Consider the following 24,242-nt stretch of genomic DNA (forward strand, 5'->3'; position numbering starts at 1 on the left):
TCCATGTAATTTGGGTAATTATCTTAACTAGAGGTTTCTGTTTATTAGCTGTAAATGTAAATGCTCCATATAGTACCTTTCTAGTCTTTTCAACCACTCAAAGCACTTTTACACTACATCTGCATTTACCGTTCACTCACATTCATTCACTGAGCCTAAGTGCACAAACAGAAACTAACATTCACACACTGGCAGAACAGCCACCAGGGGCAATTCAGGGTTCAGGTCCAGAACAGAACGGCCAACCCGCTCTACCTCCTGAGCCACCTGTCCGTTAGCTAACGAGAGCTAGTGCGATTGAGCAGTGCTAGCTTTTTCCTAGCTGGCTAGTGTGGTAGCGGTTAGCAAGCAGTGTGGGAGTCGCTACGTCACCAAACATATTTCACAAAGACACACGCTGAAGTTTGACTGTGCCACTTTTTGGTGTGACCAGGTTTTAATAGCAAAGAAGTGGAAACATAATGAGTCTGATGGGTCAAAAACAAGAGCACAGTTATTTAAATTAATCAATTTGTCTGTGGAGAATTTTTACAGTTAAACACACAGAGGGAGTCCCGACAACAGAGGTGTAATAAAAGCTGTTAATGTATTCAGGTTGTTAGTGATGTTAAATGAAGCCAGACGGCTGGCTGACATCAGCTCAACTCCCTGCAGCCAGGAGGACAGAGAGAGGAGGGAGAGATTTTGTCACTTGAGATTTTGTGATTAACACAGTATATTGACACCGGATGATACTGTAGACACTAACCCTTTGGTCTACAAAACACCAGAATATACAGACAAATCTCCATGTTGATGTTTTCAGATGTCTTCTTTTGGACAACCAACGATCCAAAACCCAAATTTATTGAGTTTACAACATTAGAAAACAAAGAAAAGTAGCAAATCCTCCAATTGTAGAAGCTGTAGCCAGTGAATGCGTGGTGTTTTTACTTGATAAATCACTGAAATAATTAATTAAATAATTATTAAATTGGTTGCTGATTAATTTTCTGTGGATCATCTAACTGCTTAATCAACTAATTGTTTCTAATTGTCTCTAGAGGCTTTCTGAGAGAAAATGTACAACTCCATCCAAAACGTCGTCCCTCATTGAATTTGTTCATACGTACCGTAATGTTCTCATCATCATCAAATCGAATCTGCACTGGGCACTGAGCTGCAATGGGATGAAATGATCTTGATCATTGTTGTAGCACAGGTACATATGGTAAAATGATTTGTTGTTGGATGTGTATTTCATGGGTGGCGTGATGCAAATTCGCCCGCTGACAGTATCATTTAGCTGCTTCTGTACATGAGCTTTACAGCCACAGTGGCGGTGACTTCCTGCCAGCGCTCACAGATCCTGATAGTAATAAACAGGTGATGTAGAGGAGGAGCAGATTTCTGGTGATTTCTGTGTGTAAAAGTGGGCTAATAGTGCTGAGGGGGAGAAGTAGGCCAGAATATAAAGTTAATAAATAAAAGAGGATAATGTAAGAGCAGTGAAGCCTCAGAGAGCTCAGCCTACATTCTGCTCAGTATTTTTAGTTCATCTGAGGACTAAAAATTGACATATTAACTCTTGAATTCAGCAGGAAAACCCCGGAAAATGTCTGACGGCTTCTATGTGACAGGGAGACGATTGAGTCTATAACACTAGTCAATCTGAGGTCCTGAGGAACAAGCTGTGGATATAAATCAGCTGTTTATCTGTGCATTCACAGGAAACCACCTCTACACTGCAAAAAAAAATAAAATATTGATTCCTAATTATTCCTTAATTATTTGTTATATCTGTTATCTGAAGGTCAGGACTTGATTATATTGTTTAGATGTGAAATAATGATCTTGTTATTGATATTCAAATTTGCTTGCGTCATTATCTCAAAACGTTATCTCAAGGTTAAATCTTATTTATCTATTAGTGGGTGTATTAACTTGATGTTGCCACACTGACTTTTTATCACCCTCTTTAGCTCTTCTTACTCCCACAATTTACATGTTCCATATACGATTTGTACATCATATTAAAAAATTTAAGCTAAAGGACTTTCAGTTCGATACACTGAGACGTTTACCACTTACACTTAACCTGACACTTGAAGCTCCTTTTTGCTGTGTTTACCCACCGCTATTGAAAAATAGCCTTACACTTTTCAGTTCCTTTCAAGACTTTTGGACAATTGTCCACCAACTGCTTTCAGCACTTTCACTTTAACTGATTCTTTAACTTTACTAAATATTTAGACCTAAATTGACACCTCAACTTCACTCAGCAGTTACACTTCACATACCCAGCTCGTTTGGTCACCGGCTCTTCAGCTGACTGATTTTTTCGGGGTCAGATTTCTCCTGAGTTACGACTAATGTTCACAATTGTTTGTTTTTTTCATTACTGTCTGTTGCTGTACAACACATACGCCCCACAACTCTCTCTCTCTCTACTGTTTCTGTTCCAACAAGCAGCATGCTAGATAGCTCGCAACCCGGTGGATTTCAGGTGGTAGAAGGGGCATTTGTGAGCAGATGATAACAAGGTAGAAGAGAAAGAGAGCAAAATGTTTAATAATGGCTTTTGTTAAGCTTTTTCATTCACCGCAGAGAGAGTTACATCAGAGTCGCATGAATTCCGATCTAACTGTGAAGACTGAGGTCGCATTTCAAAAAATCAGAAATCTTAGTAGAGAGAGTTGTAGGGCTTATACGCACTGTACAGTGTGTGGAGACTGTCATGAATGCAACTAAAAGAACACATTGTGAACATTTGTCATAAATTGGGAGAAATACAGTAAATCAAGAGCATTGTGACCCCTGGAGTCTCTCATGAAAATGGGAGGGTTAGCAAGTATGAGCTAATACTTCTGTGTCCTCCATATTTATTTCCATACTTCCGCCATGTTAGTCTTTTGTGCATGTGGGTCACTTTCAGAACAAGGCCAGTTCACACTGGAGTCTGATGTGGGCCACATTTTAAAAAATCAGACCAGTCAATCAAAAAAATCGGATGTGGGCAATAAATCATAATTGAGCATTAAGGCCTGCAGTGTGAACGTGGCCTTCAGCTCCTTTCAGTACTTTCACATTGTAGTATACAGGTGCTGGTCATATAATTAGAATATCATCAAAAAGTTCCATTAAAAAAGTGAAACTTGCATAATGTATACATTCATTCCACTCAGACTGATATATTTCAAGTGTTCATTCCTTTTATTTTGATGATTATAACTGACAACTAATGAAAATTCCAAAATCAGTATCTCAGAAAATCTTAATATTGTGAAAAGGTTCAATATTGAAGACCTGGTGCCACACTCTAATCAGCTAATTAACTCAAACACCTGCAAAGGCCTTTAAGTGGTCTCTCAGTCTAGTTCTGTAGGCTACACAATCATGGGGAAGACTGCTGACTTGACAGCTGTCCAAAAGACGACCATTGACACCTTGCACAAGGAGGGCAAGACACAAAAGGTCATTGCTAAAGAGGCTGGCTGTTCACAGAGCTCTGTGTCCAAGCACATTAATACAGAGGCGAAGGGAAGGAACAGATGTGGCAGAAAAAAGTGTACAATCAATAGGGATAACCGCACCCTGGAGAGGATTGTGAAACAAAACCCATTCAAAAATGTGGGGGAGATTCACAAAGAGTGGACTGCAGCTGGAGTCAGTGCTTCAAGAACCACCACGCACAGACGTATGCAAGACATGGGTTTCAGCTGTCGCATTCCTTGTGAAGCCACTCTTGAACAAGACACAGCGTCAGAAGCGTCTCACCTGGGCTAAAGACAAAAAGGACTGGACTGCTGTGGAGTGGTCCAAAGTTATGTTCTCTGATGAAAGTAAATTTTGCATTTCCTTTGGAAATCAAGGTCCCAGAGTCTGGAGGAAGAGAGGAGAGGCACAGAATCCACGTTGCTTGAAGTCCAGTGTAAAGTTTCCACAGTCAGTGATGGTTTGGGTGCCATGTCATCTGCTGGTGTTGGTCCACTGTGTTTTCTGAGGTCCAAGGTCAACGCAGCCGTCTACCAGAAAGTTTCAGAGCACTTCATGCTTCCTGCTGCTGACCAACTTTATGGAAATGAAGATTTCATTTTCCAACAGGAATTGGCACCTGCACACAGTGCCAAAGCTACCAGTACCTGGTTTAAGGACCATGGTATCCCTGTTCTTAATTGGCCGGCAAACTGGCCTGACCTTAACCCTATAGAAAATCTATGGGGTATTGTGAAGAGGAAGATGCGATATGCCAGACCCAACAATGCAGAAGAGCTGAAGGCCACTATCAGAGCAACCTGGGCTCTCATAACACCTGAGCAGTGCCACAGACTGATCGACTCCATGCCACGCCGCATTGCTGCAGTAATTCAGGCAGAAGGAGCCCCAACTAAGTATTGATGGCTGTACATGCTCATACTTTTCATGTTCATACTTTACAGTTGGCCAACATTTCTAAAAATCCTTTTTTTTTTGTATTGGTCTTAAGTAATATTCCAATTTTCGGAGATACTGAATTTGGGATTTTCATTAGTTGTCAGTTTTAATCATCACAATTAAATGAAATAAACATTTGAAATATATCAGTCTGTGTGTAATGAATGAATATAATATCCATGTTTCACTTTTTGAATGGAATTACTGAAATAAATCAACTTTTTGATGATATTCTAATTATATGACCAGCACCTGTACTTATACTATCCGGTCATGCAAGGTCATAACACACATGAAAAGTTTTTTTCCTACACATAATCTGACACTTCTGATCAGTTACATTTGAACTGACACTTCCAGCTTCGTAGCACCAATTATAACTGACATTTCATTTTCAGCACGGCGCCTATATTGTGCCTATATTGTTTACACATTAACTGACATTTCAACTTCTTTCAAGTTTTAATCCTTAAGATTTCAGTCCTGGTTGACACCCATAGTTACCTTACTGAGCAGCCACTTTGACAAAAATACAACAGAAGATCTAATGTATATGTTTACAGTGCAGCCAAACAAATTCAAGCTGTTTTAATAATGAAGAAGTCAGTCAATAATAACTGCACTGGGATTTGATTTCATGCTGTTCACAATGCGAGCAATTTTACACACCATAGTAGGACAACGTAAAGTTACTTTGCCATGGAGTTGAATGTGTGCAGCCTCCCTGCAATGTTTAAAACTCATCCGGTGTCAAAAAATGCCATGTTTTGTAGACACATTAATGATGAATGTTGCATTTGTTGGTGTGGTTTCATGACTTCTGTCACATGATTAACGTGAGTTCAGTCACGTGAAGATACGTGATATACGTTTAGTGACTGACGTAATGTTTTTCTTGTCTTATTTGAACTAAAACCACAATGTTTTCCTAAACTAACGAAGTAATTTTGTTGCCTAAATCTAACCAAACTGCGACCATTAACCATGTGTTTAATGTCATGTGACTTGCGTCCCGTAGGTAATGTCCGGTTGCACTGGTAAGGGTGTCGTTTTGGGAGGCTTTGGAAAACAATATTTTGTGCAGCAAACAGTGAAGCTGATATTGATGAGATATAAATGTGCTGGATTGGCAGACTCTGCCACTAATAATGAAAACTACCAAATAGAGAGATAATAAAAAAAATGGAAATTAAATGGGGTTTTTAATTTCATTAAAATCTCAATGATTAAAACTTTACATGCTTGAAATTAAATTTCATTCAATTTTCAGCATATGAACATCAACTGATACTTCAATTATTGTTCACATACAATGTAAAATATAATTGAAAAATGCAGTCATTGTGTTGGTAACTTAATACCTTGATTAATGCTGCCTTTAAATGGAATTTGTAATGTTTTCAACGTGGGAGGACAAGTACACAACGTTAAACTGGTTTAGGTTGTGAGACACTGATGGACGTTGTAAATAACTCACAGCAATCAAATCTTTCAATTAACAAAGTCTTGATTACCACATTACTGTGTTGTTCCTTCGAACATATGAACACAACCCCACCCCAGAAAGGCACCTTACGTCATGATATTGAGGAAACAGCTTTGTTTCCTTGTTGCTTCCTCTTGTCTTGAACACAAAACTCTTTAATTTGTGATTAGAAGAAAACCTTTGAGATGAAAAACAGATGAACATGTGTTTACTGTTTAATGAAAAATATGGTTCATACTGGCAGAGCATCAAAACAGAGACGGTGAATTAATCTCTCCAGTTGATGGAAACGCAGATGAATAAGGCAATGACCTACAGACACACTGCATTCTGGGATTTGGTGTACTTAACCTACAATAACTGGAGGAAACTTCAATGCCACTTTCTCACAAAAAAACAATTTATAGGTTGTAACTAATGACTTGACTTATTTATGTTAATAATCTATAAATCTTTTGCAACCCCCCTCTAACATGGCACTTGATTTGTCTTTTTAGCTATTTATTTCAGGTCTCAGGCATTTTGGTAAAGAGTTATTTATATTTTCTGCAGACTTAATTGATTATTGTAAGAAATCTTTATTAATGACTTACTAATAATTGTAATTACAGACATAACTAGCAAAGTAAAAGTTTAGGTATTAATTTGTAACTGATCTATAAAGCATTACTAAATGATTACCTAATAATAAATAAAATCATTAGTTGCAACTTAAAAATGCTTTATAAAGGGTGACTTATAAGAAAGTGGTATCAAAAACTTTTTCTCCGACCTGGTGAGAAACAGTGCGACTGTCAGAAACGCTTTGAACAGCAGTGATGTTCACTTCTGCAGCTGGCTGTGAATTCATGAGAATGATGTTAAATAAGGATTTCTACAAAGATACAACATATAAAATTGTTAAATATAGAACTTTAGGCTTTTGAAAATACATTTAATGCTTCTCTCCCCCCAAACAGACACGACAGCTTGGCTTCTGTTGTGAAATGGTTTGCTTGTTGTTTCATTAAAACCTACCATGCTGACTGCATGATGTCCAAAAGTGGCACTGGAAAATGTAAAATCTGATTCATGATGCATAATGGAGTCTGGTGGAGAAGAGTCAGAAATCATTAAGAATTCTGCAGTTTTTGTGATAAAAAGTAGAAACTTTGCACACTGATATCAAACCTCTAGGAGAATATTTTAAAGTTGGAGATGTCATCTGTCCACTGTGAAGCCATGTATTTGTTATTTGATATTAACTCAACAGACGAGACATACATCAATAAACTCACACTAAAGGCTAAATTCCACTAGACAACGCTTGTGAGTCCACCAGATGTGCCGCAGCGCGTTTCAGAAGTGTCTCTCTGCTCTGCTGCATGCGACAGAAGCATATCAAACCGGGCAGGAATTCAGACACAGAAACGATGTAGAGAATCTGGTCAGTTTACAAAATAAAACAACGTGTGCAGACTCCCAATTGGATTTCAACAATAAACACAATTTAAAACAGACGACAAAATCAAGAACAAATTACCAAATCAACATCTGAGCAAGTCAGCAAAATCGCTCTGCTTCTGAAATGTTCCCTGCAGGGTATGAAGACAATTGGAGGACGGAACTAAACCGGGTAGCAGGGAGCTGAGCTAGTAGAAGCACAAAAAGGAAAAATTAACAAGTCCGGCAGGCAAAATGCTCCACTCCTAAAATGCTCCTGAAACACTTTGAGTTTAATCTGAAGCTGCACAGAGGGTGGAAAAAATCCATCTCGCAGCCAAAATAATGACGCCGCCGTGTCCAGTCGAATTCAGCTGTTAGTCTACATCCATTCTAGCGGCTCTGTGAGACTGTAATTAGGCACATGGATACTTTGAGCTAAGTATTGTTTACCTTACTCATCATCGTAGTTTAGTATGTTAGCATGCTAACAATTACTACTTAGCCAGTTCAATAAATTATCTGGGACCATGAATATCTAAACTAAACTTCATGACAAGACATCCAATAGTTGTGGTGGAACAACTAACATCCATAGAGCCACGCCGCAAGCATGACTAAACTAATTGATAATATATGTAATTTATATTTTGATAAATTCATTCATCATATTGTGGCTATTTCATTCATGCTTCACCATCAGCGGCTAATTCATCAGCTGTTTGGCTAGCAGCTGACTAGTAACATGCATAACTGTACAAATAAAACGTGACTTGGTGTGAAAGCAACTTCAGTGAAACAATATTCATGTTTAAAAAAACATCAAAATAGAGTTTTATGATAAATGTTATCGTCTGAGGTTCATTTAGTGTCTGTGTTCAATCTTTGTGTAACTGTACGAATAGTTAAATGTACATAGTTTTCTATAAAAGTACATTCACCTGGCGTGTTAGTTGTTTTTCCTGCCATGGCTGACTGACAGTTTTCCCAGACTGCTTCTAATTGAATCTTTCAAATATTTCTTCAGGTTTCTGCTAAAAGTTTTATACTCTTATCATAAAAACTGATATGATTTTTCACCTTCTCCACCCGACTTATCTTTTCTGTCCTAACAGAAACATCACCAGCTTCATCAGTCCTCATACAGACACATGTTTTATCATTAACTCATGTACAATTTTACTTTGCTCAGTTAAGTCACTTAATGTATAATGTCACAATGTGTTAATTTCTTTACATGGATATGGTGGTGAAGGGGGGGTTCTGAAAAGTCTCTGCCCCTCTAAACCGTCTCATTGTTGGCTCTGTTCATCTTTGGTCTGTAAAAATGAAACAGAGTTTTGTGCCAAACGAAAGAAATCAATCCAGCAGCTCGTCATAATCCACTGCAATTCAAATCTCCTGGAAATCAAATGGAGTCACTTTCTTCCCAGAAAGAAGAACTTCCACAAGTCACTCCAAGCATGAAGCAGGACGTGCCAATGCCTCGCTCTTAGTGGCTGATGATTGGTCATCAGCAGCTGTGGCGGTGGCGGATGCTGCTCCGCTTGGCGATGATGGGTGATGGCCGATGGGAACCAGTCTTTCTCTGGGGAGCGTCTGTCCTTGCCGCCGCTGTCATGAGACCTGGAGGACAAAAATGAGCAGCGTTAGGATAGAATCTGCTGCAACCAATCAGAGCGTCTGCAGGTCTGAGCAGAGTGGAGACCGCCATCGAGAAAACATTCAGCTACATGAGCCTGATGAGGACATGTTTCAGTATGAAAGAAGTTCAAGAAGAAATTTAAATTCATATTTAAAAAAGTATATAAAATCTTTACAATACAATTCAAATACTTATTATCAGTATTAAAGATCTCATGTACAAAAATCTATATTAGTACTATATATATGTCTACAAACACAAATAACACAGCCTCAGTGTCATTACATAGAATGGCCCATTTCAGAATTATGTGTATTATTTCATTGAATTTTAAAAATGGAATTATTGCTGCATTAATGTTGCAGCTGGTAACGTTGGTTATTTGATTTAAATTATATTTCTTCTGTTAGGTAGCTTGTGAATTTCCCCCCATGATCTTTTGTTATCTTATTTTAATCTATAATAATCCATCATAATTTATTTGTTGATTATATTTTGTATTATGAATCAGAATTTGCAAAGTAACTAAAGTTATCAAATAAATGTAGTGTACAGTAGAAGTAAATAGAAAAACTATTTCTGAATTTATATTAATTTTCAAAGGAATTAGTTTATGTTGAATGTATTTACGGATCATTATATCCTCTAGATTTTTTTCTAAAATTTGTGCAAGAAAGAACTCGTTGTTACTCCCACCGCACATAGTTCTCCGCATACAGAGGAATGAAATGTGTTCCTTCAGTGACCCAGTGTACACAAGGAAAACCAACACAGACTTCAACAACTTCAATTCACTGCACATCACCCAAAGAGTCTCTGCACACTTTACAGGTTGAAATATAAACATCAGACACACTGCTATGATGCAAAAGACAGAGAGAAATACAAACACAATTCTAGTTTTGGTTATTAGATCAAGTGCAATGAACGCTGATATAGATAAGATCTGTTAGATCAGTTCATTATAAAACTTCAAAGTGGCTACTATAAATAAAATATGTACAAAATAATATATGTGAAAAGCATAAAAATAAAGTCGTTGATTATACAGCAGTTTAGCTTGAATCTTCTCAGCTTCATGTTTTCCTTCTAGCTGCTGTTATCGAGAGCCTCACACAAACTGCAGAATTAAAATCCACACAGTCCTTCATCCAATTAAAGCAACGGAGCAGGAAGTCAAACTGAACACAGAGTCACTGACAAGATGGGACTTTATACAACAACACGCCTCTGCATGTTAAAGGCACGGAGTGGGGAGGTAATGAGCAGAGAAACTGAGGTAAAACAAGGTAACACTGACTAAAAATCAGGTTTGACTGTAAAGCTTAAAAAACAATAAAAAATGTTGTCAAAAATTGCAGTCAGCTGTATTGACTGAACTGTCTAAGATTAAAAATGTGAATTTTATAATATGAATTTTATAACAGCGGCTGCTGAGTTCATAATTCAGCTAGAACAAACAAACCATCCATTATTAGCATTTATTTTTTAACCTTCACAGACTCCAGCAGCTATAATTGATATTTTTACAATAAACTATCAAATGACAATGTGAATGTGGTCTTTTTTAGTAATGAACCTACAGAGAATTATCACCTGATTCTGCAGCTCACTTCAGCTTTATGGAGCTTCATAGTGAGTTTCAGCTCAGTTTTTAGTTGCCAGATCCACTTTACTGTTCTGGATCACTGTCATCGCTCTCATAGCAACAAACAGCAGACATAGTAGGAGACCAGCTGGTGAAGGAAGTGGAGCATTTAGCAGCTAAAGAGCCTGAAATTTCCCTCAGGAGCTGGTAGAGACCAAAAACAGAGCTAAAAGAGAGTAATTATTGGACTTACATTTGTCAAGTGACATAAACACGCCTCCATATGATTGATAATGTTGTTGTGTAACTGCTGGGCCTGCATGATTAAATATGCACAAGTTTGCAATTTCAACTTAAAAGGCTTTTTTGTTTAAGCATTCTTAAAATGAATTTGCTTGCAGACTAGCTTTGCCAGGGTTTCTCTAAGAAATACTGGATTAAAATGTGTCTGTAGTTGGTAAAGGTAGTAAATATTTTAATAATATTAATTATTATTATTATTATTTTTTTTTTTTTAAAGAAAAAAGCTGGTTTTCTATATTTTTCTTGCTGCAGACCCAAACCATGTCTATCAAACTTGACTTCCTACCTTGTCTTTGGCTCTCAGCTCCAAGCCCATTTAAGTAGTAAATCTTTAAAGACATCATATAAATATAAAGTTTCACTTTTAACAAGCTCAGTAATTTCTTTGAGCTTTCTGTTATTACTCGAACAGGAGTAAATACTGCATTTGTTGGGGACTACTTTTGAATATTTACTTTATGAATCCACATTTGGTGCTCTAGTGAGTATTTGAGGCAGCAGCATGGTGTAGGTGAGATTGAGTCTACAGTGTGTGTTCATGATAATGAAGGAACATGTCACTGAGTGCAACAGTGTGACTCACGGATGTGTTTTTATTATTTTTTGGACAACATTGCAGCTCTATGACTCAGAAGAAGAACATATCAGACTATGAATATACACACAACACTACTTAGTGGGATTAATTCATGATGAATTTTTGTGAGATTTTTTGACAGGAAGACAAATAGAGAATGGTAGGTACAGTTAGGATTTATCCATTAATAAACCTGTAACTGATTAAATTAAATTTTAGGTTCGGGAACAGATAGGCATAAAACAAATCCCATTTCCGCACAAAAGCATTTAAGTACACCTTATCAGCTCTCTTCCGCTTCCGCTCAGTTTTCACATCCCTCCCACCCAAACTGTTTCTCTTTTTTCATCTTTGTCGTTCTTGTCTCAATTTCTCTGTCTTTTGTTTGAACACAGGAACGACTGGTGGCGCTATCCGAAGAGATGGTTCCCCCACTCAGAGTCTCGACTCTGCTGGATCCCTCCTGTCTACCTGCCACTGGCTGACACCATGCCATCATTCTCTTCCACCCTGATTCCTCCCTTTAACCCTTCATCCCTCCGTCTTCTTCCTCATCCCTTCATCCTTGCATCCCTCATCCCTCCATCTGGACCCTTAATCCATTCCGCTTACATCATCTCGACTCTCCTCTATCCATGACATAAAATCAAATATTACGAATCCATATCTTAAGTGCTGTGGTCTTTGTTGGTGAAATAACGTGAACTTTACATTTAAGCTGCATTACACATGACCAGCATGCTTCATTTGCTCTTCTGAATCCTAAACTTAGTTTTTAAACTACACTACACTTTCATATGACAGCAGCTCAACATATAGAGTCTGCATCTCATAGAGTGTGGACATGTCCTCCTGAAGGCTCTGAGCCTCGGATTAAAAACATGAAGCTCTGGGGACGAGCATGGACACTTCATTTCTGTCCCCTCTGTGGAGGCAAAGCTCTCTGTAATTGCTTCTAGGTAAAGACTCACAAAAAGAAGAACAAGAAGAACAAGAAGAAGCAGCAGCAGCAGTTGCGGCACCTCTGAGTCGCTCAACCCTGAATTATTCATGTCCATCCTGTTTCACTGCAGCTGGAATCCTAAAAAGAGCCAAAGGAGTCAGACAAGGACGAGTTGGATTACACTGAGAACCATATATCACTCTGAAACAGCATCAACATTCACACTGTCCCTAAATGCTCCGCTCACAACTGATTAAACATGGAGGAGGAGGTGTGTTTGGAACATTTCGAATGCATTGCTTCATCTCATGCAGTCAGAGCACACCTGAAACGTTGTTGTAGGAAAAAGAGGTAACACTCACCGTTTTCACTGCTGCTGTGATACACTGAGCTCAGGTCATCCTCAAACCAAAGTGAACACTAAAATAATCACACAACATAGAAACTGCAGCCCATTTTCAGTCTTCAGTCTTGCTCTAGAGGACACAATAGATAGATCCCTTTTGGGACCTCAGTATCCCACAATCCAGCATATTAGTCACTTTTCCTCCCAATGCAATGTTTTTAAACGTGTGGAAAACACCATACATGCATTGCTGGAATCAGCACAACTTAATCTTTTCAGTAATAATACTGTCCCTGATGTCCATTGAGGATTAACGACCGTAAATCTGCTTGGAAAACATAACATAGGCAGCGAGTTAGCAGCAAATGTATCATTTTTTCTGAAATTTCTCTGGACTTAAAAAAACACCACGTTAATCCATCAAAAAATGCCTGGATGGGTCCTGATCCCAATCCTGCTGGTTAAGATTAGATAGACTTTGATCACATCTGAATCCAGTATCGAATCCAAATCCTTTCAAATCCCCATAGGTTTAGCTTTCACAAAGTAAAGAAATTTATTTAAAAAAAAGTAGTTTGTCTTTTGTTTTGTGTGTCAGTCTAATTTATGTTGACAAAGTGTCACTTCAACCTAATAATAGCCGGACAGAAGAATTGACATGTCGATTAAATATGTATGTAACACACTGAAATAAGAGCTGGGGCCTAACGACCTTTTCACTATAATTTTCACCAGCAACTTCAAAATCAAATCCTGGAGGTCCTGATATGCAACTTTGAGGTGGATCAGCTTCATTTATTGATCTGATATGAATAAACGTTGAACTGGAAGATTTTCCTAAAAGTGAGATAATCAGATTCAGATAATTTCTCTAGTGAAGAGTTGCCACTAAATTGGTCTTGTTGGACTGCAAAAAACAGTGCTCCCATGGTTAGTACAATGGTGTTTTCTTTTCCCTGGCTGAGTACAGTCACTGGCTGCAGAGAGCTCATTTAGGATTTAACATTAATTATCTACAGCTGATTAAAATCTGCAGCTGGTGACGTTTCTCATTTTGATCAAAAAAGTGAAATTGTCAGCACCGTCTAAAAGTGAGGAGCTTCTTCTTGAATTATTTCTACTGCTTAATGAGTTTGGATATTTGCCACCTGGGAACCTGTCTATCAGGACCTAATCTTACTGCTGACTGACTCTGGACATCTTTAGTCTGAAGTGAATGTGAATGTAATGTGACCGCCTCCAAACTGCCTCTGGCTGTTTATAGGAAGGTTTTAGTCAAACTGACCCCTGAGAGTTTCTATCTGAGCAGAAAACAAGGTGAAAACAAGCAGCTGTAATCTTTCTGGTTCTAAAGAAAAACAATTTACAGGATATTCTGTCTCTGATTTGCATCATGCTGTGTTCACCCTCAAAGTAAATCGTTCTCCTTTTCTCCAAGGAGAATAGGATTTCTGTCCGGTTGAGCAGACTGTGATTTGTACCTCTATCTTTTTTCTCCTGGTGTGACTGAAAATAAATACAAAGTACATCTCTGCAGGTTTCGACGAGACAGGACACTTCAACATACAAACATACATTTTTTTCAAGGACAGTTGTGTCTTGAAGGCGAACTTGAGGCGAACCGATGCACAAATGAGTTCTGCTTTCTGCTGCGACGCCTGATTACACCTTTGCAACTGCAAATTACACCCTTGCTCCACAAACTGTAATGATCATGTACGGACGTTAGAAATGAAATGCTTTCAGCTGCACCAAACTGATTGTTCTAAAGAGCTGAACAGCAGTGTGCTGGTCTGACCTCTTCAACTGAAACCACATGTGGCTCCATTGAACTTTATTTTAAATAAAAACAAGTTCTTATTAACTTTACAGGTAAAGTAATAGACATATACTTTATGTATAAAGTTTTAAGTTGACGGTTAACATATTTTCACATCCAGCAGTCACAGAGCAACATGATCATTCATCTGATGTTGTGTTTGTGTCCAATATTCTCTCTCTCTCATTTAGCTCTGTTTATGGCCTCCACCAACTCCCATAGGGAAGTTCAGTCGCTAAATGTTCCACTATGTTCACCAGCTAATCTCTAACTGTGTCTGTATGATGTTTGCTGCTGAGCAGGTAGTGTTCAGGGTTTTTACAACTTGGTCAACACCACATATATGTATGTCAGAGTTTACTGAAGTTGAAATTAATACAGAAGCAAACCCACTGATTGGAATTGATTTCAGGCCGACACTGTGTTGTTACAAACATAAGACATGTCAGTGTGAATTTAAGGGACAAACTGATATCATCAAATTGACCCAGCTCTGACCCAGTTAAAACAACATTAACACAACTGGACCTCGCCAGGTGATTGCAGCTTCACCTGGTTTGACTGATCAGAGCTTTAATCAGATAATCAAACACTTCCTGCCTCCTGCTGTCGACTTCACAAAAGCAGCTGCGACCACACAGTTTAAACCTGTGCTCTTGATTGAATTCAGCTAAAGCGCAAAGGCCCAATGGGATCAATTACAGGAAGAGGATCAGATTGGAGCACCTGTCCCGCATTGCTGTCTCTTTTCCCCCAATGGGAGAGGGTTTTTGCTCACAGCCAGGTGTTCAGACAAACAGATAATAGAACCGATGGCGAACAAAGGAAACAAACAACCAAAGATTCACTGAAAACACAGCATCAGCTGAGCAGTTTACTGAATGCGAACACAAACTGAGAAGGAGTAACCCTGCACACGTACTGTAGTGTCTTTTATTCCTGTTTTGGTCTCAGCTCCTTAATTCCAATTAACAGAAATCTTCATCTTAACAGTGTGCATCCAACTCTGTGGCAACATTTTGAGGAAGGCCATCTTTTTTTCATGGCAATGGATTGTCAGAAAATAGGAGCATTATACCATTTTGATGCCCTTTTACTAAAATCAGTGGAAGCGAGAAAAGTTCAAACAAACTTTCCTCATTTTCCAGCAGCACAATAATAACCTCTCTGACTCCTGCACGCTTGCTCAGTGCGAAAACGGGTTTCTTGTCGTTGAATAAGTGCGACTGGCTTTCTTTTCAGCTTCTCACATGCTCACATCTGCAAAAAGTCCAGAAAATTCAGGCTGAGAAAGTTTTGCTGTGACAGCAGAGTGGCTGGATGAAAGGAGAGATCGTTACAGGCAGAGGTACAACCAGTTACAGGAAGCTTGACTTCCAACACATTCTCACTCCAAACTCGTCACATATGGACGCTTAGCCAAGATCCCTCATCACTTTTTACCGCACCCCTTTACTAAAAACAAATATGCAACGTCCGATTAGACTTTCAGAATAAAACACGTTAACATTGTGAAATGGTTACAGGTTTAGGCACCAAAACTACATAGTTAGGAAAAGATTGTGGTTTGGGTTAAAAAAAGTAGGTTACTTATGTATGTTAGTAAGTTACATGGCATAAGTTAAAAAGAATCAACATTGATTCTTTCACACAGGAAATTAACACTGGTCTCCTGGGTGAAAGTCCACCAGGACAGTATGGGTGTTTCGGTTAGGTGTGAAAAAAAAAAAAAGAAAACAACAACTCAGTGATGACAGTCAACAAAGCCACATGGGCTAGCTTGCTATTGCAACTCACAAACATGGCACATAGGGTAAAGGTGACAGAGAGGAACTGAGATGAACTTCTACCAAGCAGAACTAAAACTGATAGAACATGACAATAAGTCGCATCTAGAAGTTCAAGTAAGTCGGTTTCAGGTGCTGACCTTTTGGTTGTAAAATTGTCCTTTTAACAACAATGTGAGGATTTTACATTTGCAGTGCCTGTAAATATGTTGTCAGATATCTTAAACTGATTTCTTGAGTTCATGTTAATAAACGAACATTACTGCTTGCAGCTCGTTAACTCAAACCCAACTAACAGCAAACAAACAAATGACTAAAAGCATCAGAACGCAATAACCAGATATCAACAGAGACTCTGAGGAGAGGAGACCGTGTTGTTGTTGATGATAAAAAATATTATAAAGAAATTAAATCAGGGACAGGAGACAACAGAATTGAGCTTCGTCGTAGTATTAGTTACACATCACATTATTACTGCTCTACAACTGCAAATACAGCCTTCAGTTATCAGAGGTGTGAGTGAGTGTGTGTGTGTTGTCTGCTGTTTCCATGATAAACACTGCACCGGGAGTAAACTGGCAGGCGGCCTTGTTTCCAACATAATTGCTTTATGATGAATTGCGGCTGGTGATGAGAAACAATGAGCTCTGTTACTATTTATTTCACTTCCAAAGCAAAAACAAGCCAGAAGTTGTCTCATTAATATTGCAAAGCTGCGGCTTCTTAAAATATTAAAGCCCATTTTTAATATTCTCTGAGCCTATAGATGTTTAAAATCCTCCTGAGATATAACCGTCCGGCTCTGAAACACACAGGTGAGTTTTCAGGTGAAGAAACTTCAGCTTCTCTTCGGCTGCACTAACAAGAAACTGATTTTTTTGATTGATTTGTATGGTTCTCTACTGTGGAGATGACAGTAGAGGTGACAGCAGGTTACGAGTCAGGAACTGGACTTTAAGTAGGTACACCAGAGTCAACTAGATTGCAAAAACAAATTGAGAAAAGAAAGACCACTAGATGCTGAAGCATCATGAGAAATACAAAGGCTGTGTCCGAAGTCACCACTCATTCACTACTCCCTACTCTCCAGTAAATTGTATGTAGAGGATTGTAGTGAGCTCACCCGCAAAATGAAAACAACACTTTCGGACACTAGTCCGGTCATTATCTCGGCGCCATTAATTATGTCATTGCTGTCGGACAATTGGTTGGTGGATTGTGCAATGCATGATTGTATAAATTGCTTGATTAGTGACCATCGTTTGTACATTACTTTTCAAAATCCATTCTGGGACACTGGGAGTCCACTACATAGGGTATAAAAATTCTCACTACATATTCGGCGAGCTCACAAGATAGTCCACTATATAGTGAGTAGTGGGTGATTTCGGACACAACCAAAGAATCGCCATGCAAGCGTCTCTGTAAGACTTTACTTAGCTACAGTGGTGCTGTGGGCTAAATGCTAATGTCAGCAGCATGCTAATTGGCTGTTTGGAACTAAATTGAAGTGCAGCTGAGAGCCAGGCTACGAGCATGACTAAAAAAAGGAACATTAACATTTTTTCCCCAAATGGTGACGTTTAAAGAATGTGATTACAAACATGCACGTGTAAACCAAAGTGTGTGTCATTTGTAGAATCTATAGAAGAGAGTGGTTTTCCAAAAATGACCATTTACAAACCAAAACCAAAGTCACCAACCCTGTCTCCTACAAATTTTCTTTATACATTACTTTTTGTCCTAATTATGTTGTACTGACAAACGTAATCGCTGGAATATGTTCACAGGCAATGTTTATGCTGGAGTCGCAGGGAGGAGGTTGAGGTGGATGTAGGTAGGTGGGTAGATTTATTTTGTCACAATATAACAGGTTATATAGTGAAATTGGGTTTGTAACTCCCTTCTGCTACGTAGCAGGCAATATACATTAATATAGAAGCAATTATAAAAATAGTAAACTGAAATAAACTATAGTCAATGGAGCAGTGCTGAGGATGAATTAGAGTTTAAGAGTCTGATAGCTTGGGGGGGGAAAGCTGCTCTGCAGTTTGGTGGTGCAGCAGCAGAAACTTCTATATCTCTTCCCAGAAGGCAGCAGGGTGAACAGGCTGTGGCTGGGTGGGTACTGTCCTTTAGTATCCTTTGGGCTCTGCGTAGGCACCTCACATCACCGATATCACTGATGCTCGGGAGATGGAGTGATACCGATGGAGGGTCAAGCGCAGGGCATTGACAGCAGAGTCGAGCGTTTGCACTAAGTCCTGTGGTTTGATTTAGGCAACAGAGTTTGCAGATTCTATTAAACAGAGATGAATCTTTCCCTAACCTTTAAAAAGTGCTGCCAGCTCCCTTTTTAACCATAAAAACATTTAATGATGCTGTTGTCACTACGAGCCGACATTATTGCAGACGAAATAAAACGAAATCTGTTGTCAGTGAACATTTTACTGATACGTTCAGTATCAAGATTATTGCAATTTGCCAGATATGTTGTTGCAAATCTGTTTAATATAGATGTAATTTCTAGCAGAGAAATACAATAAACATTTGAGACGCTGTCAGAATTTGATGCAGTCTGTCTTTGCGCTCCAAAACTCAACCCTCTGTGTGTCATCTCAGACCATTAACCATGTTTCTCTCACGACTGCCAACTTTCTCATGGGACTGACCAGAATTACACAGTGTAAAGAAACCTTAAGAGAGGTGTGGGGTAAGAAAATGTTCTTTCATGAGGCCCAACAATGGGTCTCCATTTAAGAGCATTCTCGGAGTCTTTCATCAAACTGTGTGAAGGAACACTGTGAGTCTTTCTCTCATTAAATATCACCAATTAAATTCTCCACACTTTCTGTATGTCCCTGTAAGTAATTGAATGTGATTTGTTCTTCTGATCCTGCTTTCTGAATTTTAATGAACGCTGACTCCTCTCCTCGTGTAAACACAGTAGACTTTCGTGTCGGTCCGCCCACTCAGCGCTGCGTCTCTGTGATTTAATTTGCCTTACAGCGAGGCAATCAGATCTGCTGTCCTTCATTAGCAGAGGAGCTTGTTTGTGTGTAGCTCCTTTTAAAAATGAGATTTTGTCGTCTATGTATTCAGCACTAAGCTGGAGGCAGCAGGAGCAACAACGCATCTTTCAACCAAATGAAGGCATGAGAGAGTGTTGTGTGTGAGAGCTCGGGGAGACGCTCATCTGCTGGAGGACGAGCTCGGAGGATCAAACATCTTCTACCAGAATCCTCAGCTTCCAGTAAGAGCCGGGATCATCATCGAGGATGTATAAATCACCATCCACTCATGATATCATGCTGTCAGGCATGTTTTAGGATTATTTAGACTTTAAATGTTTTTACCATCTTGATTATAATTCAGATTCATTATGTATTTTAAAGGGTTAGGGATTTATTTATGGCTGCATGCATGGAGGCTCTGTTAATTAAGGGATTTTTCTAATGCCTTTTGTGTTTAGTTTAGATTTATCCAAAGCTCATCATATAACATTAAGTGAGCATCAAGTCAACCTTGAATTGCTCCCTTTACTGCTACTTAAACTGTATAAACATTAAATATTATTCGATTCAACATTGTAAAACAGTAACATTTCCGAGGTTGTAAATTCTTCATATAGACTGCATTAATTGTTCATAACACCGTCGATTAAAAAAAAGATAAATGTATTTTTCAGTCTAAATCCCACAACATGTATCTGATTTCAGATGTCCTGCAGTGTTGCAGCTGTGTCTGTATGTCCTCAGGAGGCCGAGAGGGGACGCTTCATCGATCTGACCCTGAGTTTTGTGACGGCGAGCAGCTCTTCGCTCTGCTGTCCATCTTTAAACAACACGTTCCCTACGGAGGAGAAACTCTCAGACAGGGCAGCGTCCTGTCGTTTGAAAGTCAGTGGTGGTTTGACAGAATTCATTATTCAGAGAACCAACCAACCAACGAGAAAGCAGGAATAAGAAAAAGGAGTGAATGGGGGTTTGGTGTGTTGATACAGGATGCTGGCCGTCAGCTTTCAGACACTATGAGCAAACCCTCTTCTTGCTGTGATCTGATTAACATGATGTAAACTGAGACCTGGTTTGTAATCACAGTAGGGGATAAGAGAAATTTCTTGACCATGAATACACTTAACTGGGGTTCTAATCAGCTTTTTATATGTGAGCATGTGCAGAATATAGACTTGGACTACACACCACATCTGTACTCAGTGTTAATGATAGGTTATTATTTCACACCACTTGATAAAATATATTTAGATTTCATCCCGATTTGTTTCACTGCGGTTGCAGCTGAAATGACGTTATTCTGAACACAACAGCATTAGGCTACCTTAAGAGCGACCCTGCAGCCTCTGTGATTTTAGAGAGGAGATCTTAATTAATTAATGCACCAGTTTCTGAGTTGCAGCCCATCTGTAGGCTATAATTGAATTATCATAACTGTATCAACATATTTAGATAGACTATATTACGTGTCCAAAAAAATACGGAGCCAGGGTAGGGGTTAATAAACCGAGAAAAAACAAATCCTAGATGAAAGTGTCAAATTTACAAGAACAAAAATTCCCTGAAATTAAAGTCACTAAAAATCAAAAATCAGTCTGGTGTCTCAATACGCCCAAATCCACGGCAAAGTCTCTAAGGTGCATGATAGTGATAGTGGGCTAAACCCACGAGTATTTCCTCACTGCTGAATCAGATTGCAAAGTCTAATATAACTTTTCACTGCATGTATAATACACCGCAGAGGTGTGTGTGTGTGTGTGTGTGTGTGTGTGTGATGTTGCAGCCTTGCAAAGTTAAGTTTCTCTCATAAATGTGTGATTATAATGTCAGAGAATATTCAAGTATTTTACTTGTAGATGACCTAATCTTGGAAATTAAATTTTGTCTCAGATTATTACCTCTCTTGGCTAGCACCTTTTTTTCTATTACAATGGACCTTATGTGCAGTTGTATCTTTACATCTTAATCATATTACACATAGGATAAATGAAGAGTCCATAGAATAAGAATTAGCCTACAATAAGAACACTGTGACGATAATTACAAATTTACTCCATGCAATGCCAACAAGCCTCCCTGGCTTTGTCGGCCGCTTTAGATTTAGGCATTGACGTGTCTTTAAACTCCTCATATCCTGACACTATCAATGCATTCTTCTGGAGAAATATGGAACATGCGCCGTTGCAAAAAAATGTCTGCACGGCCGAACACGCCCCTTTTATGTGAACATGCACCAACTCCAGTTAAGTTAACACAGACTGAACTAACCAACATCTTATTCACCTTCATAGTACCGCTTAACTTCAGTGTAGGCGGTCAGAGTTTGTAAACCCCGAGTTTGCCTGAGTTAACTCTGAGTAGATTGACCTCGCTTCGTAGTACAGGCCACTGGACTCTGACTCTGGGGACGACGAAGACACAGCAGGTTCAGGCGGGGACAGGAGAGGCATTACTATTTGTTCTTGTGAAGTAGGAAGTTCAGCCTGATATCATCAAAAGGCGAATGAATAACATGCTTTTTTCTCATGGTATATAACGCAAATTGTTTTTCACCACGAAAAGTCCGACAATAAGGCGGTGGCAGGGTGTTTGGATGGACAGTAAGCTGGTCCCGTGACCCAAGAAACCAGCTTTCGGTTCCCGCGTGAAACAAAATGACAAATGATGTTAGTGTTAAAGCCCCTCACCTTTACCCTAACCATCACAGGGGTGTGTGCCTAAACCCATATAAGTGATTGTATGCATGTCAACCAGTTAACCATACAGCTTTACACACTTGTAAAATTTATATTTAAAAGGGCTCATTATTACGGCTTTTTTATTTATCTGTAACGTAGCAAGGTGTCAGTAATGTTACTTAGCCAGAACTCAAACCATTTTCTGATGCAGCAAAAATATATTTTTAAGTAATTAAATTAATATCATAAACTCTAGTTAACTAATTGCTTCAACTAGGCCTACTAGTTGACTATGGGGCAGCCCTATTCATAATAATATTAAACATATTTAACTGAATACTGTCCTTATATCTGGTTATAACTACACTATATTAGGTAATAAACCGTTTATTAAATGTTTGTATACTGCTTATAAATGCTAAATTAAGTAATGTGTTACCTACATTTTTCATATGTCTAGCAGCTGACTTTTTGACTTTCAGCAAATCTTCAAACCCTGTTTCCTCTGGGTTACCAAAATCAATTGATCAATTAATATGACACAGAGCTCTCAGTTGATGGAAGTGATGAGATTTTGTCATTGTATTTAGGCTACAGTTGTGCCATTGTTGTTCACATGTACAATATAATATGATTGTAACCTTTTAATCATATAGTTAAGCGCATTGTTACCACTTGCCAATGCCGCTATAGCAGGCATGTGATTGGTAAAGGACAAAAAAGCAGAAATAAAATACAGAACGCAGAGTAGGGCGTAGCAGCTTGCTCGGTCCTGATCCTTATCCTGTGTGACACACACACAAACACACACACACACACACAATGACATTTTATACCTCTTCCAGAAATCTACCATAGGGCCACAAGTTTGCATACCAGCGCTGATCGAGAACAGAGTCACCCATGAGAAAAGAAAGAAACTAAGACATACAGAAACAAGGTGCCTGTCAAAACCTGCTCATACTGTTCTTCTTATAGCAGCACACCTTTGTTGTTAGCTGGCAGCAACTGGCTGCTTGTACTGTGAAGTACAAACATTGCAAATAAACACAAACATGCTTGCTCACTTCAACTTGTAAAATACACCAAACAAAGCTCACATACAGTAATTCTGTGTGTTAATCGGCTTCTGTGTGTTAAGTAGGCTGTCAACCATTTTCTAGATTGTATCATTTTACATTCAAGAATTTAACGCTAGTTGGCAGCTAATTTAGTTCATCCTACTTGGTGAAGCAGACTATTTACTGACATTTGCAATTTAAACATGTCTGCAAAGCGGATAATCACACAAATCAAACAAATTGAATGTAAACACATTCCCTAGCAGCACACCTGTGGCATTAGCTGTAATACATTACAGCACTGTAATGTAAAAGCAGTTCAAGCACAGTACAAGATAGCACTGCACAGCACAGCAAATAAACACAAACGTGCATGCACCATCTTGTAAAATACATCAAAAAACATGCACATTATTCTGCTGCAAAGCACACTTACTGTCAGTTCTCACTTTAAATAGCGATAGAATGATTATGTTATTTCTCTCATCGAGTCCCCCGGTTGAGTCCCCCAGCCGCTGTCCTTTTAAAATGGCAGCTCAAACTCAACACAAACAGACATCCTCATTGGTACTTGGAAATCTTCACGCACTATGGCTGTCCTCAAATCCTCACCATTCCAAGCTCGCCAACACCAAAATTTTAAAAATGTTTTTACAGATCTGCAGATAGATAGATAGATGTAAAAAAAAAACTGCTGACTAACTACTACAGAAAAGTTTACAGGTGAGTTGTGATCAGCGTGCAGGTAACCAGACAGAAACAGAACCAGAAACTCACAATTGAAGCTAGTTGAAGGTTTTCAGTAGATACTAATGTAACATAATCAAATAATCAGCCTCATCAGACTCGACTGTCTTCAGCTAAACAGAGCATGACAGAGAATTGAAAGAAGACGAAGAGCTGCGTTTTAAAACACACCAAATCTTGAATGAGTTTGGTTGATGTGAAATCTGCTGCATGAAGAGGCTTTTGAAACAACTGCAGTTAATCAGCCGCTGTGAAGAGTGGCAGATGGAGAAGAGATTGCTCATGGGTAGCAATTTTTCAATCAACACACACACACACAGGCTGTGATTTTAATAAGGGCCAGCAGCGTCCTCGTTAGGAGACGTTATTATGTTTTATTAGAAGCTGATGTTAAAATTAGATTTTTGATTGGA

At 38.8% G+C, this 24,242-nt stretch overlaps 1 protein-coding gene across 1 annotated transcript in view; it reads right to left on the reverse strand.

Moving 5' to 3' along the window:
• Positions 1-6,101: 6,101 nt before the first annotated feature.
• LOC119894308 (chemokine-like protein TAFA-5) overlaps positions 6,102-24,242 on the reverse strand; it is a 50,555-nt gene continuing 32,414 nt past the window's right edge. Inside the window, exon 4 of the mRNA XM_038706990.1 lies at positions 6,102-8,947. Within this exon, the coding sequence (XP_038562918.1) occupies positions 8,939-8,947 (9 nt within the window). The 3' untranslated portion in view covers positions 6,102-8,938. The remainder of the gene's footprint in view (positions 8,948-24,242) is intronic.

This window comes from Micropterus salmoides, unplaced genomic scaffold, assembly GCF_014851395.1.
Source record: "Micropterus salmoides isolate LMB-PRFRI ecotype aquatic unplaced genomic scaffold, ASM1485139v1 Ms_hic_scaffold_8, whole genome shotgun sequence".
In the NCBI taxonomy this organism is placed as follows: domain Eukaryota; kingdom Metazoa; phylum Chordata; class Actinopteri; order Centrarchiformes; family Centrarchidae; genus Micropterus; species Micropterus salmoides.